Here is an 18,533-nt window from a genome sequence, read left to right as displayed (position 1 = left end):
TTGGCGTAGATCGGAATAACAATGCTTTTGTGGCGGCAAGGATCGTGGCGAGTTGGATCGGAGATGATGGAAAGGTGAAGAGGCGGAGCAGAAGGAGTAGATGCCGGGAGTTTCGGCGTCGTGGTCGCTGTGGTTCTCTAGGTGAGAAGCCAAATATTAATCCCCTTCATCTGATTAAGTTTTGCGGATTAAATCGCTTATTTGGGATTGGGTTTAGTGGAGAAATTATCGAAGTCAATTTCGTTCTTGTTCTGAAATTCTCGTCAGACTGAGCAGTCCCTGTTCATCGTAATGTTAGGGCATTTTAGAGGCTTTAATAATTTTTGGGCCTGTGGACAAAGTTGTAGAGGACTTCAATATCTTTCTTTGGACGCCAAGAACTCTGTCATAGCAGTTACAATTTGTGAGATATCGAGTTTTCAATCTGACTGTTTTCCAGTGACGAAAATCTGGACAGTTTTGGATCTAAGCAGTTTTTGACCCTGTTAATGAAATAATTAGGTCTTTGATTATTAACAAACGTTTTAGGATTTTTGTTAAGCTTTCTAGATTGGTAAAGATTGTAACTTTTGAATAAGTATATCTCCAGTTATGAATTTTTGAAGTTTGATGTTCTGTTTTGAATGTCAGAAATATTCAGTTGTGTTCTATGGTTAATTATACCATCTTGCGGACCTCTGATGCAAAACCTTTCAATACAAAAGTTGTACATAACAGAGTTTTACATGGTCTGATAAATTGTGGTAATTTTTGGATGAGTATTCTGAAGTATATGAAAAAGAGAAGAGTCGGTGCTGCTGTCTTGATCGGTAGCGCAAACGGTAGAGGCTTGAATGTCGGGTTTGGGGCGCTTTAGTGCGTATTTGTTCTTACTCTTGCTTGTATATTGGTGTATGTACTGAGTATCATTTGTGATCAGGTGGTAGCACTTCGGAACGTCGCTAGTGCTTTTGTTCTCCTTCAGTAAAGAGGCAAGTGAATGTAGCGGTGGTTTGCTACCGTTTTGGCTTGTTATTTTTATCACCTACAGTTTATTGTCTATAAGAATGTCATCGCTCTCATATCAAAAATTTATGATTTTGGTCTATTTAGTCTTAGTTAAATTGTGGTCTTATTTAAGTATTTATGGTGATGGTATTATGTTATATTGTTATTTGTGGCTAGCCCACAAACCTGAGTTTGAAGTCGGAGTATCATTGGTGACTTATTAATTTTATTGCAACATGCCAAGTGCATTGCATCATTCATTGGCATTGGAAGTTATGTCATGACCTATGGTCATGACTGTACCGGTACGCATCATGGGATGCAGCTCCACACCTTGTTGGGTGTGCAGGCAGGAGACATATGCATTGCATTCATATGCATTCATGAGAAGTATGTTATTGAAGGGATTTTATCCACGTTATTATGAAGCTCTCTATTGTTGGCTATGTTCCAAATCAGAAGTCTGTTATTTTAATCTGATATCATGTCAATTGGAAACACCATATTAAATTGATGTTAATTCAACTTGTGGTTTAAATAGCTTGTCAAAACAAATTCGCTTGCTGAGATATTTTATCTCACTCTTGCTTTACTCAATTCAGGTACTTGATGCTTGCTTGGAAGGGAAGGGAATTAGCTGCACGTCACACACTTCTTCATTTAGAGACCTTGTGTTTTAATAAATAATAACTTGGTTTGCTCATTGGTTTTGAAGGTCTTTGTTTAAAGTGTGGATGTTAAACTTAATTCTTGTTGGAGTATCTCTTTTGCGTTAGGATGTTTATTAATCCTAGTTTGGTATTTCAGTTATTTATATATTTTATTCTTCCGCTTGCTATAAATACAAAGGAGATGCTGCCAAATTATTTGTTAATTGTGTGCAGCTGTTGTTTGTGTAGTTTAGTAGCATTCCGGTGTATTTGTGGTTTCCGGGGTGTTACACAAATATACCGTGTCAAGTGTGATGGCCCAAAGAAGAGTTCACATCTGAATATAATTATTGAGAAGCCGATTACAGTGTTGAAAAATCTGGCTAGTGATGGCAAAGAAGCAGGAAAGGTACGTGATGATATTCTAGATGCCAAATCTGAACAAAAGAAGGTGAAAAATGCCCAAAATCAAGGAAGAATTGCCACTGTCAAAAATAGAAATAAAGCCGAGATGCTCACTCAGTTTGTGGAAGTGGCAAAAAAAGAAGTTACAGAAGCTTAATGCAGAGAGGTTGAAAGAAAAGGGCTTGGCATGGGTTCCTAAAAGCAGCGTTCATGTCCAAAAGAATGATGTTCAAATAAGTGGTGCGATGAAGGCAAATGAAATGAGAAGAATCAAGAAACAATTGTCAAATTGGAGATTTGTACCAAATCATCAAAATTATTGGTCATGGGATCATCCATAATTTTTGCCTATGCCGATGTGGAATTCATCCCCAGGTATGCATGGTTATCCCTCAACTCTTTATTTTGATCCTTGGTATGGGTCTTTATATTATGGAGAGTTGCTAAATTATTTTGTTTATCAATGATTAAAAACCAAAATATTTTATTTCGGTCATGCATACTTTTGCGGATGGATTCATATGGCCGATATTTTGATATCGCCCTATAGTCAATGAATGTTTTGCAACCATCATGCTATTAGAAGAGCCTCTATGGAATTTACTTTGATGACTTAAGGTTCGAGGGGCATGAAATATACACTGTGGGGTTTACTTTATGGATGTGACAATATGATTAATCGGCTTGCAAATAAGGCCAAAGTGTTGGCATAATGATTATGTTTCACAATGGTGCTGTTTGAGACATCGAGCTGGTTAATCTATATTTGCATCATAAGCGGAATGTGAAGTTTTTTTATTGGGCTTGGTCATATTTTAATCCATGATGCATGACATGTTTACGCCTTTTGATCGATTATTCCTTGCTAGTGGCACAACAAGTAGCTGGTGAGTTTCAAGTCCTAGAAGGATTACTTAATTATTTTCTTTTGCTGAATTTTGAATTCGGCATATTCTAAAACATGAGGATATTTAAATGCTAAACAAGCATGTGGCTTTGACGTCGGTGGGTGTAATTTTCATATCAAAGAAAAGCCGATGCAAGAAAACTTTGGTGTTCTCTGTGTAGGAGCAGCAGAGTCGGCTAAGTTAATTCCCTTAGGGCTCGTTCGTTTTGGCCCGGAACGGCCGGGATTGTGGCCTGATCCACCCGGATTGAATAGGTCCGTTTCAAAACCAGGCCAGATCAAGAATGACCGTTCGGTTAGAAATGGCCCAGAATACAAACCGGCCAATTCGGGCCTTTTCCCCCCATTTTGGCCCGAAACGGAGACGGGACCTCTTAGGTTCGGAATCTATCCTGGCGACGCGGGCTGACAAAGCTTCGAGCAGAAGCGAGCAGCAGGCGACGGCGTGGCGCATCCGAGGAACGCGACAGCGCAGCACAAGGCAACGGCGACTGCTTTCCATCGAAGGTCCTCGCTCTCCGCCACCTTCTCACCAGTAAGGCATCGCCCTTGTCTTCCTCGCTCTCATCTCTCCCGGTGCTAGGGTTCTCGTCGGCGCTAGGGTTCTTGTTCTTGAGAAACGCCGGAAGATGGCCCAGGAGCGGGTCTGTGGCGAGGCCGGGATAGCGGTGGCACAGCTCTATCCCAGATTCGTCTCCTCGCGTGACGTCGACGAGCGATGGGATCTGGCATGTGGATGTGGTCGGTGGAACTGCGGCTAGTGCGTCCACGGCGTAGCGCAGGCGCACGTCTCCCCTCCCCCAGCACGCACACGGACAGGAGGGACGGTCCATGGGCAGTCAAGCAGGCATGCCGCAGGGGTGCGTTCCTGATTTACACTCTGAACATATGTCACTCCTCGCCTGACGTCCACAACGAGGCACGCCGTCTAGCAGCTGCTTACCTTTTGTCAACAGTCTGGTGAGCCTAGTTTTTTTTTGAGAGTCAACGGGGGGAGGCGATCCCCACCTCTAAAACAGTTTTATTTTAGCCCGAAACGGCTCGTAGGTTTGAGGTTACAGAGCACAGCACAGTTGATCACCAACAACATGTTGTTGTTGGTGCACAAATAAACACACACATACACAAAAGCACCCGCACCCACACAAGGCACATCAACAAGTATAGTTCATGAGAGAGAAAATAAAAGAAGGGGTGTTGGTGTGGTGGCGTGGCTGTTGCTGTTGGAGTAGGAAGATTTGGAAGCCTTGTCTTTGTTCTTGTTCTGGTTCTGTACTCTCTTTAGTTTTACTTTAGCCTTGCCCGGCTCTAGCCATTTCTAGGACAGCACACCAACGATCGACGACCGGTTTCTTCCTTGTCGGGAACCTTTGTTTCCAGAGAATGGCGGTGGCTGAGCACTCCTGGAGCACCTGAATGACTGAGAGTGTTTCATTTCAGAAAATGTTTGCATTCCTGGCCTTCCAAAGCTGCCAACAGACTAAGGCGATGAAGGTAGGAAATTCTGGGATGCCTGGGGGCCCTAGGACTTCGTGCAGTTCAGTCATGTCCACTGAGATTGTGGGCAGCAGATTCAAACTCGCCCACACATGACGCCCAAGACAGCAGCCATAGATGATGTGCTCCGGTGTCTCCTCAGCGGCGCTGCAGATTTCACAAGCTGCGGAATCAACAACGCCTTTCTTGTAGAGCACAGAGCGACACTGGATTCTCCTTTGCAGTAGCAGCCAGATAAACAGCTGCACCCTTGGTGGCGCCATGCTCTTCCAGATGAAGGTTGCCCTTGGGTTGTCTCCCTGTCCTCTTGCCTTGATCATCCTGTACAGAGCGCCACTGTCGAGGCTATTGTCCAGCCTGAAGAAGGGCGAGCTTCGCTTATCTGGATCTTCAGTGAGATCTGTTTGGTTGATTACCTGAAGCACTTCTTGCAGGTCTTGTTCGGCCACTGTTGATAAGCGAGGCACTAAGGAAGGCAGGATACCTGAGTTTTTGAGCTCCCGAACTGTTGCCTGCTTTAGGGTGCAGTGAGACAGAAGAGCTGGGAACCTATCAGCCAGGGTTTCGTCACCATTCCAGACATCATACCAGAAGGAGGTGCACTTCCCATCACCAACTGTAACCATTGTGATTGCCTGATAAAGCGGGATGATGGCCTTCAACGTATGCCAGTGATCACCATGCAGGTCGCCGTTCAAGGTTGTGATGGACGCTCGTCTCTGCACCCAGTCTACCCAGGCAGAGGACTATGGACAGTGAAGCCGATGTAGCAGTTTTAGTAGTAGGCAAATGTTCTGAACTCCCAAGTCCCTGACGCCCAGGCCTCCCAACTCTCTCGGGCTACAGACGTTTCTCCAAGCAACTAGACAATTTGCCGGCGACGAGTGCCCTGACGTATTCCCAGACCATAGAAAGGCCCTCCTTTTTGCATCCATCATGTGCACTGCCGACACCGGAAGCTGTAGCGAGCTCATCAGGTAGACGAGGATTGAGTCAAGTACCGAGTTAACCAGCACTGTCCTACCCATTGGGTTCAGTAGATCGGCTTGGCAAGAAGCTAGAAACTTGTCGGCCTTGTGGATGTAAACATTGAACGCAGAGTTTGGTAGCTTGTGTGCCGACCAAGGTAGGCCCAGATACTGCTGCGGGAAAGATCCAGCATTGCAGCCTAGAGCCTGAACACACTGTTGCACCACCTGATCATCAGCATGTATTGGCACCAAAGTGCTTTTGTCAAAGTTGATATGCAGTCCAGATAGATCCACGAACTGGTCCAGAATTTCTTTGAGTTTCTGTGCTGCAACTGTTTCGGCTTTGAAGATGATTAGGGTATCATCGGCGTATTGCAACACTGCACAGGGGAGATTGTCGTCAGTTGGGTGCCTGATACTAGTGTCAAAGGTTATAAGTCGCTGTAGCGTCTCTGCCACCAGGATAAACAAGTAGGGGGACAGCGGGTCACCCTGCCTGAGACCCCTCTTGCAACTGATCCATGGTCCCGGGCAACCATTAACCAGCACTGCCGATCTTGAAGAAGAAAGGAGACATTGATAAGACTTCTTTTTAGTTTATCCTAAGCAGAAGCACACTTGAGCTGTGCGGCTCATGATAGCCTATGGAATAGCACCACGTGCCTAGGGCCTTTAGGCTTGTTAATGCTCATGGATTTGTGTAAAGTATGAATTACTACTAGTATATAAGCTAGCCTGGCTGATGTCACACTGAATTCTATTATCTGTTTATAAAATTCAGTGGACAATGGATTCAGTTTCTTGAGCTTTTCTTATTTGGATAATAAGACAAGATATGACTGCATTATTAATACTTCTATTCACTAGGGAGAATGGAAGAGCAAATTGAGTAGTAATATTAAATTTTTAGTCTAATGTTTTTAGTCATTCAGAGAAACTACTATTTTATATATCTAGATCTAGTTTAGGTTCAGTGTTCTTAATATTTCTATGCATCTATGCACCTCTATCAGTAGTTCTCACTGGTTCTCGTAGGATACTAGGATTTTCATACTTCTTTCTTTGCTATATGAGTTACTCCATATAGTTTCTCGAAGGATACTAGGATTTCATAATTCTCTGAGTTCAGTTTTGGAAATCATAAGGATGGCATTTGTTTAATTTAATCTCGCTTGTGGTGATGTATGCTTTCATGTTTATTTGGAGGTCCCCTACTTGACATTTTGTTTGTTGATGATTAGTACTTCTGAAGTTCTGATATGATTTTTTCAGCTGTTCAGATGTTTTTAGGTTGTTGCAAAGTGAAGAAGCATTGAACAACAAGCACCTTTTCCTAATAAACTATTAATACTGAGTAATATGATGCAAGAGCTAAAAAGAGGCCCTTATTTTAGCTCACATATAATAGTGCTTGAGATAATTTTTAGGCTTTACAACCATGCTAGCTGATAGATATGTCCCTGGGAGTGAGAGGCAGCGATGGGCCTAATGCTCAGTGTAGTTACTATATATTTCTTTTATAAGGTACTGAAGATGTTCTGCAAACTTTTGCAGGTACTGGTACTCACCTGGTTATCCATACCAACAGACAAGCAATCTAGTATCCATTTCATTTCCTCGCCTTTAATGTCATTTTTGTTCCTTTTGCAATAATTGGCATTATGATATGAATTAGTGGCTAAATCACATTGTTTACTTGCCATGATCTGAAACTTCTCATCTTTGAATACATAAAACCTGAAAATGTTTGCATGATAGGGCATTTGTTTATTGGTCATCAAACTCATCATGCATTTTGTACCATGTAGTACCCTTTCAGATTCTTTTTGGAGATGTTACATTCCATGTTGATGCTTGGTAGAAAAAAACTCACTCATTTCAAGGTTGTTTTCCATTCTGTGACGATTCTCGAGATTTGCTTGGTTTCTGCAGGCACAACAGGCACATGACTTTGACAGTTCTTGAAAGTTATTGTTGGGAGCTTGCTATTTTGCTTCATACAATCATTAAGAATGAGTATTTTAACACTGAAATTGTAATGGAAGACTAGAATGCGTTCTTTCTTGATTTTTGTATTCAACGGACTTTTGATTTGGTTACTGTTATCTTTGGGTATTTTTGTAATTTATGTTTTAGATCTAAGAACCATTTTCATGTTTAAACATGGTATTAGCACTTTGGGTCTGAGTGCCGTGCACTTTTTTTTGAAAAAAATGAGTGACCATGCACGTGTATGCGCTTTTGAGCTAGACCATGCAATCCCTGGTTTAATTCCAGGTCAAACCGAATGCAGTTTTTGAAGAGGTGGATTGAGAAAAGGAGTGGATTCAATCTAGAGGTGGTTCCAGTGACTGACTCGGCACTGGATCCAGACCTGGATCGAATGTTGGTCCGGCACCAATACGGTGCTGCCGAACGAGGCGTTACTCGGCTGAGCCTATTCTCGCTCACTTGGTCGGCTCACCAAGAAATTCCCAAATCGGCCTATTTTGGTTCCCATGAAGTTGCCGCTGATTTGGATGATTGAAGGACTCTCATATTTCACTATTTACATGATCCAAATACCAAAGTTGATATAAGTATTCGGCGGAGTGCAGTCAATAATTGCTTTCATCCGATATTTTATTGCCCTGCAGTGATCAAATTTATCCGATTATACTTCTGTAGTCAAATTTGGCCGATTAAATATATGCATGTGTGCATGTGTTTTTTGCTCGCAAAAAAAAAAAAATATATATATATATATATGCATGTGTTTAATCGTGGTTACTACTTAATCATATATGCAGATTAAGTACGTTAATCAGGGCTACTAATCGAACTTGGCCGATTAATAAACGTGTTAATTGTGTTTCTAGCTGCCTGCATACAGACGAGGAGCGATTCCAGCTTGACATAATAGAACTTGGAATTGGAAGCTTTCAAGGTGTTATCTGCGTCCTTTTACACATCTGCACGGAGCTTGTCGCTTGATTCAGACTACACACTTGAGTCTATGTGTAGAAACAGACAAATCATAATCAGCTGGATGCCTGGATACCATACTCTGTGCAGCAAAAATATCAGAAGTCCATGGTTCAATGTGGAGACAAGTAGTAAGAACAGTGTATGCTTGCAAAGCGACGTTTTATCAAGAAAAATGATAACAGACCAGACTACATGTATACATGCAGATGGTCTCCCTTCACCTTTGGGCTGATTTATTTGATCTTGGCATTTCACTAGCTTCCAAGGTGTGCTATTAGTATCCATTCAGGTTATGCAGGCAACTTTGGTGTCTTTTTGAATTGCACTGCATGCTGGAGTGTACACGTGAGAAGAGATGGAAAGGACAGTCTTCAGCTATTGATGGTACTATGGTCAGTTGGTCACACCACAAATCATAATCAGATTACTTCATGGTAGTGGATCAAAAAACAGGAGGACATATGTTGACACTCAAAATTGTTCCAAAATAGAGTGCCATGGTAGTGGATCATCTTACAAAGATTGAAGCTTGATGATGAGGTGTTGTTGATTTTATTCAATTTAATCACGTATTGACCAATTACGAGCAAGCATATCTTCATGAGGTATATACGTGGCTTGCTAGTATTATATGGAGATGGTGGACTAATTAATTAGAAGTCCAGGGACTGCACGTCCTGCATGCTATCCACCGTTGTTTCCGTGACCAAAAGCAAAGGAATTAAAAGGAAAGGAGCCAGAGTCTAGATATAACACGATTTGTTATTTGCTAATGGCGTTCATGCGTGTAGAAGGCAGTGTTATAAAACATGTTGCTAGCGGTTGGAACCTTTCCCTCAACGTCTTTCATGATCAACATAGTAGATGAAAGTAGAAGAACAAATAGACACAAAATAGGGAGACTGTTATTCCTCTGAATATATTGGTAATTACAACATAGAGCTCCTATGTATATATAGTCCTGCCAAGGTCTAAGAGTTTTGGTAAGAGCCCACATATAAACGGACTATGATTAGGATTCCTCCTCTGCTTCTAGGATTAAGTCCGTATGTTTTACAATAGGCAGAAGCTAAGATGGAGGAGAAAATGCACGTACATGGACATGACTTGTATGTGTAGTTGCTTAATTAGAGCAACTCCAACAGCTTGACTATTTTTGTTGTAGTGGCTATTTTAGCATTTGTATAGTAAAAAGTAAGCTCCAACAAATATGCTATCTGATTTTATAAAATAGCAAGCTAGCTATTCCTTTTCAGTAGCCATATATAGCCAACCACGGACGCTTGATACCTGATTTTGTAAAATAACAAGACTGTTGTGGATCTTCTTTTTAACAAATTTTCTATTTTACAAAATGGCTAAACAATAAATTTTGCTACTAATTTTAGCCAATCTGTTAGAGTTGCTTTATAGCTTGTACCGTGTAATCCAAGATTGGCATCAACATAGCCGCATAGGAGCCTGTTATGTATATGAGTATTATACGACAATAGCCTAGCATGTATTTGGATAAAGGAAAGACCAACCACCCTACAAATATATAAGGGGCGACGGCCGAGTGACACAAATAATCGAACCTATCAAAATACATCTATCTTTTATCTTTTATCTTATTCTTCAATCTATTATTTTTTCTCGTTCTTCATTGTCGATGATGTTCATTGCTTCAACGATGGCGAAGCCCTAGAGCGATCAGGCTAGCTAGGGCAGCCCATAGCTGCTGCACGCCCTGACAGGGTTCCTCTCGGACGTGTGGGGTTTTGGGAGACCTTGCCGACGTGTCTTGCGTATCGCGCTCGCGGCGAGGCTCATCCGGCGACGTGTCCTACGTATTGCGCTCATCGTCGGAGGCACACGGTGACGTGTTCGTGTGTGAATAGATATGAACCTGAGGCACTCCAACACGAACAACGCCGCCTACCCAACCATAACACAGGACTCCAACCAAATATTCCTAGGTATGACAACTTTTGCAGCAGGCATGAACCAGACCAACAATCACTCCCAGGAGCATATCAACTTGTAGTTATACAGGTACACCATCCAGATGCCAGTGACACTTCCCAAGAGTGAGATGCTATGTTCATGCATCTACAATTCCTGATGACTCATCTTTACAACCAAGGATGGCTGGTATGGGAATCCTCTTTGTTAACACGGAGGTACAGCCGGTGCAAACCATATACATCAAAGCACATGTATCAAGAGTTCAATCGGTGCTCATGGCAGAAGTGGCTGCCTTAGCCCTTGCTGCAATGGTGAATGACAATCTCAACTTCAACAACACAATGTTCTTATTAGATTGTCGGCAATTGGTGGATTTTCTCAACCAAACAGATCAAGAACACAAGTTCTTATTACTGCTTTTGCGGAGCTTTATGAGGACTTGTTGCAGGAGTGGGAGTAAGGATGGCAACGGGGCGAATTCGGATCGGATGAAGTCTCTATACACCCGAACCCGAAATCCGAAATCGAAACCCGAAACCACACCGAACACCGATTCGGGTGATAACCCATCCCAAAACCAAACCCGCGGATACCCGAAACCCGAATGGATACGTGAAACCCGCTTTTTACGGCAACATAATAATAACAATAAGGGCTTTTTATAAACATATTCATGATATATATACACATATTTACATGTATAAACAAGAGGTAATAAAAAATATTTTCATGTGTTAGCTTAAAATAAATTTAATAATCTAAGTAAACAAGTTATTATTATCATATTATAAAATATGAAATTTAATTCTAATGATTTATTTCGGATATCCATTAGATATCTATGGGTGAAAACCCAAATCTAAAATCGAATTTAGGGCTCCGAACCCGAAAACCATGGGAAAAATCATTCTCAAACCTGAATCTAGACAACCGAAATCTGCGGATATGCGACCCGAAACCGCTTTGCTGCCATGGATTTTTGGCGCGAGCTGCTAATCTTTTGGCGCGCTGCCGTTCCTGTTTGCGCGCACTCTCAACAGACGTGAGCAAGGAATCGCAGGGTATTTTTGTCTTTGTTGTATCGAACTCCCTGCCCCTTTGTCTTCAGCCGGCCTGAGCTCAGTTGCCGCCGCCGCCTGCTCTCTGCGCCCGCCCGCCCGGATCCATCGCAGGTCCCGCCGCCTCCCCACTGCGGCTGCCTGCCCAGCCGGTCCGTCGCAGGTCCCGCGGCCTCCTCTCTGCGCACGCCCGCCCAACTCCACCATCCAACTCCGCCGCCGCCGCTCAACTTCTCCGGCACCGCCCAACACTGCCGCTATTCTGAGGCTGTGGTGTAGTGCGAGTGCCGAGGCGGTCCCCGTCTCGATCCCCCGCCTGGTCGTTATCGCCGCCGTGCGCTATGTCGGCGCCGGCAGAGGATTTGGAGGCGTCACGGCAGAAGAAGCGGAGGAGGAAGAAGCACAGGGAGCAGGAGGAGGCAATAGCGGCTTCCTCGAAGGCTCCTCGACCTCCGACAACACCGGAATCCAAGCGCGAGTCCACAGTCCCAGTCGCTCCCGAAACCCTAGCATCGGCTGGGATGGCGGCGGCGGGGGAGTCTCCCCGACCTCCTGCAAACCCGGAATCCAAGTCCGAGTCCCCGGTACCAGTCGCTACCGAAACCCTAACCTCGGTGGTGATGGTGGCGGCGGCTGCAGTGAGTCTGGTTAAGGAGCGCGAGAGGAAGAATCAGGTGGCACCGCCGGCATGTCCATTAATGGAGGAGTCCGTGGGCAAGGAGGAAAAGAGGCGCAAGAAAAGGAAACATGGGGAGGCTGCAGTGGTGATTCCATCGACGCCCACTCCTGCTGCGGCCCAAAACTTGCAGATGGAAAGCAAGGTGATGGCGGCGGTGAGGAAGAAGCAGAGACGGCGGATGGTGGAGCACGAGCAATCCAGGCAGCCACCATTTCCTGTTGATGTCCATCCACAGGCAGGGGAAGAAGCTGCTGCTGCTTGTGGTGGCATCATGGGCAGTCAGTGTGTCAAGAGGAGCAGCAGCAAGAAGTCCCAGGTCTTGAAGAAGCAGCAGCCACTGCCCCAAGGCTTTTTTCCTCCCACGGCTGATCCCAATTTCACTGATCAGGACCCCAATTATTCCTCACCTTTTGGTGCATTCTTTGCCCAATTCGCCTACAAACCTGATCGCCGGAAAGATGGCAGTGGTCCGCCACTTCCTAATACTGTTGATCGCGCTGCGAGGCTGCCTCCTCAAGGCCACCCATCACCTGGGTCTTCTCTGCTCACTGCAAAAGTGACCTCCAAGGCTGCTAGGACAACCACCTCGAACACCAAGCAACCATGCCCAGCCTCAGCATCAACCTCAGGTTCACAAGAAGAGGTAAGGATCAAACAGAAGGAAAAGCCCAAGGTTAAGATGACAAGGGAGATAGCGTTGTGGGATTCTCCCTGTCCTGTGGCAAACCCAGAATACATGTCTGATTCCCCGGTCCCAGTCACTCCTGAAACCCTAACCTCGGTGGAGATGATAGTGGGGGTTAAGGAACGTGAGAGGAAGAATCAGGAGGCGCTGCCGGCATCTCCATTAATGGAGGAGCCTGTGTGGAAGGAGGAAAAGAAGCACAAGAAAAGGAAGAATGGGGAGGCTGCAGTGGTGATTCCATCACCGCCCACTGCTGCTATGGCCCAAATCTTGCAGAGGGAAAGCAAGGTGACGGCAGAGGGGGTGACGTTGAGGAAGAAGCATAGGCAGCCGAAGGTGGAGCACGAGCAATTTGGCCAGCTACCACTTCCCATTGATGTCCATCCACAGGCAGGGGAGGAAGCTGCTGCTGCTGGCGGCATCATGGGCAGTCAGTGTGTTAAGAGGAGCAGCAGCAAGAAGTCCCAGGTCTTGAAGAAGCAGCAGCCACTGCCCCAAGGCTTTTTCCCTCCCATGGCCGATCCCAATTTCACTGATCAGGACCCCAATTATTCCTCACCTTTTGGTGCATTCTTTGCCCAATTCGCCTACAAACCTGATCGCCGGAAAGATGGCAGTGGTCTGCCACTTCCTAATACCGCTGATCGCCCAGCGAGGTTGCCTCCTCGAGGCCACCCGTCATCTAGGTCTTCTCTGCTTACTGCAAAAGAGTCCTCCAAGGCTGCTAGGACAACAACCTCGAACACTATGCAACCATGCCCAGCCTCAGCATCAACCTCAGGGTCACAAGAAGGGATAAGGGTCAAAGGGATCGAGAAGCCTGAGAAGATGATGACAATGGAGAAAAAGCCAAGGCGGAAATCGCCATTACTTAGTGCTGCCGAGAAGCGTTCCGATAAATACCGTCGCCTGCCGCTGGATCAGCTGGTGCCCCCACCGTGCTCCCCCCATAAGCTATTGCAGGAGAATTATGCTTCTGACCCCTGGAAGGTCATTGTAATATGCATGCTCCTCAACTTAACACAGGGAAAACAGGTGAGCTGTTCAATTCTTTCTACTTTGTGTCATCTCTGTGAATGTTACTTGACCAAACAATTATCTAGATTCATAGTCGGCTGCTTGATTCATCAGAACAGTTTTCATGATTGTCAAAGAGAAAGAGACTAACTTACCTTTTATTTCCATGATAATTGAGTGGTTTAATAATGGTTGTCTGTGTCTACTTCTTTCTTTGATACAAGATGATCGATTATATGTTTGCACAGTGCGCATAGGATTGACAAACAAATTTGAACAGTGGACCACTTGTTATAGATACGTTGTTCATGCATGTTTGGGTCCAATCCTCTATGGATTATTATACTACAGCCCTGAAACAGGCTAGTTTGTTTTGCATTTTAAGTGTAACACTGGCTCAGGTAGGTGTTTCACATTTGTTTATTTTTACGAAGACTATTTATTACCCTGATGCTTATGCTTGTTTCGCATTTGCATTTATCATTACCAAGGCTATTCCCGTGTTTGCTGTTGCTCTGGTGGAACATTCATTCTTTGGGTTTAAGGGTTGAATTTTCTTTGTTTACTGCTGCAGGTCGAGAAGAAAGTGAATGGCTTCTTCGAGCGCTATCCTGATCCTCAGACTGCATATAGAGCTGATCCCAAAAAGATGGCAGAGTATCTAGCACCTCTTGGATTTCAGCGTGTGAAAACAAAGAGAATCCAGAAATTCTCTAAGGCTTATGTTGGAGAAGAATGGACCTATATCACTGAGCTTTGTGGTGTTGGCAAGTGAGTGGCCCCCCCTCCTACCCCCACCCCCACTAAACTCTTCTGTGTATGTGGACTATTCATAGAATGTTGTTTTTTGCCCTGTCGAGTCATTAATTTGAATGTTGCCTCTTACTCTAGGTATGCGGCTGATGCTTACGCTATCTTTTGTGCTGGAAGGGCTAATGAAGTGGTTCCAAAAGATCACAAGTTAGTTGATTATTGGAATTATGTCTGTTTTGAGTTACCGTCAATTCAGGTAGGAGTCTCCCACAAGGGGCTATCCATTACTTATGAGCTACATTATGCTGTAAGCTTTTATTTCTCTTTGTGTGATGTCAATTGTGGCAGTAACACAAGCATTGCAGTTACAGTAAAATTTAGTGCTGATCTTCTTCATAATCCTTATACTACCTCTGTCCTGAAGTATAAGGTATCCTAGGATTCTAAGACATTTTATGGGTAAAGTAGAAAGCATTTAACTTCTTTAAGAGTAGGGAGATACTGTGCTTACCATATTTCGAGCTTGGTGGTTGGGTTGACAACAGACATTAATGGTTGGTAGGCATGTAACTGGTGCCTAGGAGAGTTAAATTCACTAGAATCCCTTGTAATTTGAGGCAAATTTTGAATGATTCGAAACCTTATATTTCAGGATGGAGGGAGCAGTTGTTTGCTTAAGTATTCCAATAGGAAAGAACTAGAAACTTTATAGAAGTGTTACTTAGCTCGTCTCGAGATCGCAAATGTGCGTGCAAGTCTAGATAGTTAAACCCACGATCTATATTGAAATTAAAATTTGTTGAGATGTGTCCTACTTATTCCATATGTATACAATGCAATCTGTATTAGAGCTTTACTGGCAGACATGGCTACGTGAGTATCGGTAGAGGAACTTGCTTTGATAATTCCATTGTCATTTCTACTTGAGCTGTTTTGATGTTTTGCATTCCTCATTTTACTGCCATGAGGGCAAACCAGTTTTCTATATATGGTAGTTCTGGGATATCCTTGCCAAAGGCCATTAGGTGTGTGGGTGGGGGGGTGGGGGGGTGTGTGTTTATGCAGTGCTTTGTACTGCCCTAGTATTCTTTGGAGCCTAGCCTGGCAATGTGCCTTTTTTCTCTACGGATGGGTTAACCTGATGCTGTATTTTGCTTTCATTTTGAAGCTGGGAAGTTTTCCTTTTTATCATTGGTGTTCTTGGATAATTTCTTATCTATTTGTCATTCTTCTTTTTCCCCATTGGCTACTGTTTTCTCTAATTTAAACATGGGCCTAAAACCTATGCAGTGGCCAAAAATAAAAATAAAAATCAAGTGATAAAAGGGAAAAGCAGCATTCAGTAATTGGACCTGGGTTGGTACACTCCTTTGCTCTAGAAAAATCTATATTTGATCATTTTTTTCTTATGGTTTCATTTTCCCTTGGGACAACTCTGTCCATGAGAACAGCAAGGGTTTCTAGGCTGATCAACAATGGAGGGTTCGAGCAAGAGTATCGGAGAGTATGTTGAAATACAGAATTAGGTTGTTGGGACCCTGTCTAATAGTTTGCTTTTAACCTTAAACCAACTATACTGATATTCTTGATAATGAGTGTTAATGATTTGTTTATAAATTCATGGACTCCGGTGACTTAGTATTGAAGTGTTTTTTATGAAATAAAGCAAAAAAATGTTTTTGTTGTGCATATTATCGGATCATTACCCTATATTATATGTACACCGAATTACTTCCCATGAAATGCGGGACTATGTTTGTTTTGCATATTCTTGTATAGCCATCATAGTAATATTTGAATTTCAGTCAAATGCACGGTTGAGTCCTTAAACTTTTCCCATATGCTCATCTAGGTTCATTTGAACTTTCCAAATAGTTCATTCTAAGTTCACTCTAGCTCCAGTCATGTACCTAAGTTCCCACTTTGAATGAACCACTTGAAAAATTGAAGGCCCTAGATAATAAATTTGAGAGTTTTGGACCCATATGTGAATATGGGAAAAGTTTAGGGGCCCACAGTTCATTTTCACTCTTTGAATTTTATTAGCGTCGGAACTTACAAGCAAATACTACAACCATTGGTTTGCTTTATATTAGGATGAACTCGGTGATTGTTGGTAGTAACTTTGAGCGAACTGTGCTGACATACTGTGTCAATGCAGCTTGCAGCCTAGTAGAAATTGAATTGTTTTTCTTTTTTCTAGAGAAACACATAAAGAAGCCCTGATGACTTCTTCTATATATATAATCTGAAACTGTGTACTTGTTGCAGAAATCGAAGAATGTGCAGGAGGCTGGAGTGATGGGGCTAGGAAACCTTGTCCCTTAAGATGCAGGAAGTAGCTGTGAGCTGTTGACATGGAAAAACAGTTACGCGTGGCAAGCACTTTTGGTGTTTCTCTTTGCAACTTAATGTTATAATATATGGAGTATTTATCTAATTACTGGGGAAGCCTGTAAGTAAAGCTTGAATGCTGGTTACGGTGGCCTTGCATTGATTTGCTCCAGAAATTAATCAGGCAGGCCGTAATTTCTAGTGATCAAGTGGTAATCATGGCCAAATATATAGTTTCTATTTGTGGGAATTGTATGTGATGTGGGATGGTTGCATGCTGTTCGATTCCCTGGGGCTAGGATTGTAGCGTTGACATTGGGGAAGCCTGTAAGTAAAAACTAAACGACGTGGCTATGAGCTCCACGTTTTCTGGACATCGGTCACAAAAAGGAGAGTTGACACTACGAAACAGAATGTGTTCTCAATTGCATATTGCAAAGTTTCGAAATTAGCCAATTACAGTACAGAATGCCCCATCCCAGCCTGTTCTTTAAGGCCTACTTTGGCAGCCCATTTTTCCGGAGGGATCCCAACGTTTTCCCTGGGCCGATTTCCCCCGTGCCAATCTTTCTCGGGCTAAATTTTTGCGCTCTTTGGCAGCCCACTCAACCGAGGATCTCAGCCCGCTTCCCTTCCTTTTCCGCGCTACAAATCCACGACTCGTGAGGCCGGGAAGGTTTCCCCCGACTCACGCAGCTGACTCGCGAAGTCGCGACTCGCGGCGTTGCCCAGTTGCGAAGCCGCCGCTGCTCCAGCATCCTTGTCGTCGCCGGCTCGCCGCCCCAGCATCTCGTCGCCATCGCCGTGACGTCGCTGTCGCCGGCGCCGCCGACCCTCCACCTTCTCGTCGCTTCGGTCACAGCAACGGTGAACCCGCCTCAGCCTACATCTCTATGCCTCGCGCTAGGGTTTCGTGTTTCTTGATCCGCTCTTCTCACAGACTGTCTCGCTAGGCCACGGCTGATTAGGGCTTCGACGTCGAGCAACACAGCACGAGAACCAGAATCTGAGAGCAGCAGGAGATCTGAGGGCGCTGTGCCTCCTGCTATTGCTTGGGTAAGGACTCCCCATAACTCTCTCCCTCTCTGGGTATTTTATTTTTGTGCATTTAGATTATAAACTGGAAACATACATATTTCTTTATATGATTAAAGAGCCAAAGAGAGTATATACATTCATCACTCCAATTTTCTATCTCTGAGAAGTTGCTAATCTTAAGTTGTGGACCTGCATAAAAGAAACAGTGAATTCATCTCAATTATAGCAACACCAGTTATTAGTTATGAAGGAATGAGGTATGACCCCATTACATAACTGAAACGCATGTTCTGGTATACAGATTTTCATCTGACCGAAAAGTTCTAAGTGGTGGCTGCGTTTGGCCTTTACCCACTATTTTCTACTTCCCTCAGAAATCAGCTAGATTAAAATGCATGTATATACATGATGACACACTTTGTGGCTTACTTTTAAAGCTTAATTTGGAAATCACGAAGGCAGTAAAACCCCAGTTAAATGCATCTAAAGTTTAATGGAAAACAGAAAACAAAGAAGCAATGTAAGTATTTTTTTGGCACTAATTATGTATACCATACATTCACCATTTCTGTAACACTGAAGTTTTGCTACCTTTCGGGCTCGCTGTCTTCGACTCTCTCCATGGACATTAAAAAACA

At 43.7% G+C, this 18,533-nt stretch overlaps 1 protein-coding gene and 1 long non-coding RNA gene across 2 annotated transcripts in view; both read left to right on the top strand.

Moving 5' to 3' along the window:
* Window positions 11,337-17,231, top strand: LOC8059659 (serine/arginine repetitive matrix protein 1). Its single transcript, XM_002467271.2, has 4 exons — window positions 11,337-13,788; window positions 14,345-14,541; window positions 14,662-14,779; window positions 16,795-17,231. Exons 1-4 carry the CDS (start codon window positions 11,731-11,733, stop codon window positions 16,849-16,851), a joined length of 2,430 nt encoding a protein of 809 aa, XP_002467316.1. The 5' UTR covers window positions 11,337-11,730; the 3' UTR covers window positions 16,852-17,231.
* LOC110431629 overlaps window positions 17,672-18,533 on the top strand; it is a 3,368-nt gene continuing 2,506 nt past the window's right edge. Inside the window, exon 1 of the long non-coding RNA XR_002449042.1 lies at window positions 17,672-17,913. This is a non-coding gene — a long non-coding RNA (uncharacterized LOC110431629). The remainder of the gene's footprint in view (window positions 17,914-18,533) is intronic.

The sequence above is a fragment of the Sorghum bicolor genome, chromosome 1 (genome assembly GCF_000003195.3).
Source record: "Sorghum bicolor cultivar BTx623 chromosome 1, Sorghum_bicolor_NCBIv3, whole genome shotgun sequence".
NCBI lineage: Eukaryota > Viridiplantae > Streptophyta > Magnoliopsida > Poales > Poaceae > Sorghum > Sorghum bicolor.
Note: the sequence above shows the minus strand (reverse complement) of the source record. Positions and strands in the feature narration are given on the sequence as shown.

What these genes read in the sequence shown, in the direction of transcription:
- LOC8059659 (XM_002467271.2), top strand. Translation starts at nt 11,731, where the DNA reads ATGTCGGCGCCGGCAGAGGATTTGGAGGCGTCACGGCAGAAGAAGCGG. An exon ending in ACTTAACACAGGGAAAACAG is followed by an intron (nt 13,789 to 14,344) that starts GTGAGCTGTTCA and finishes TTACTGCTGCAG; the next exon opens with GTCGAGAAGAAAGTGAATGG. An exon ending in GAGCTTTGTGGTGTTGGCAA is followed by an intron (nt 14,542 to 14,661) that starts GTGAGTGGCCCC and finishes CTCTTACTCTAG; the next exon opens with GTATGCGGCTGATGCTTACG.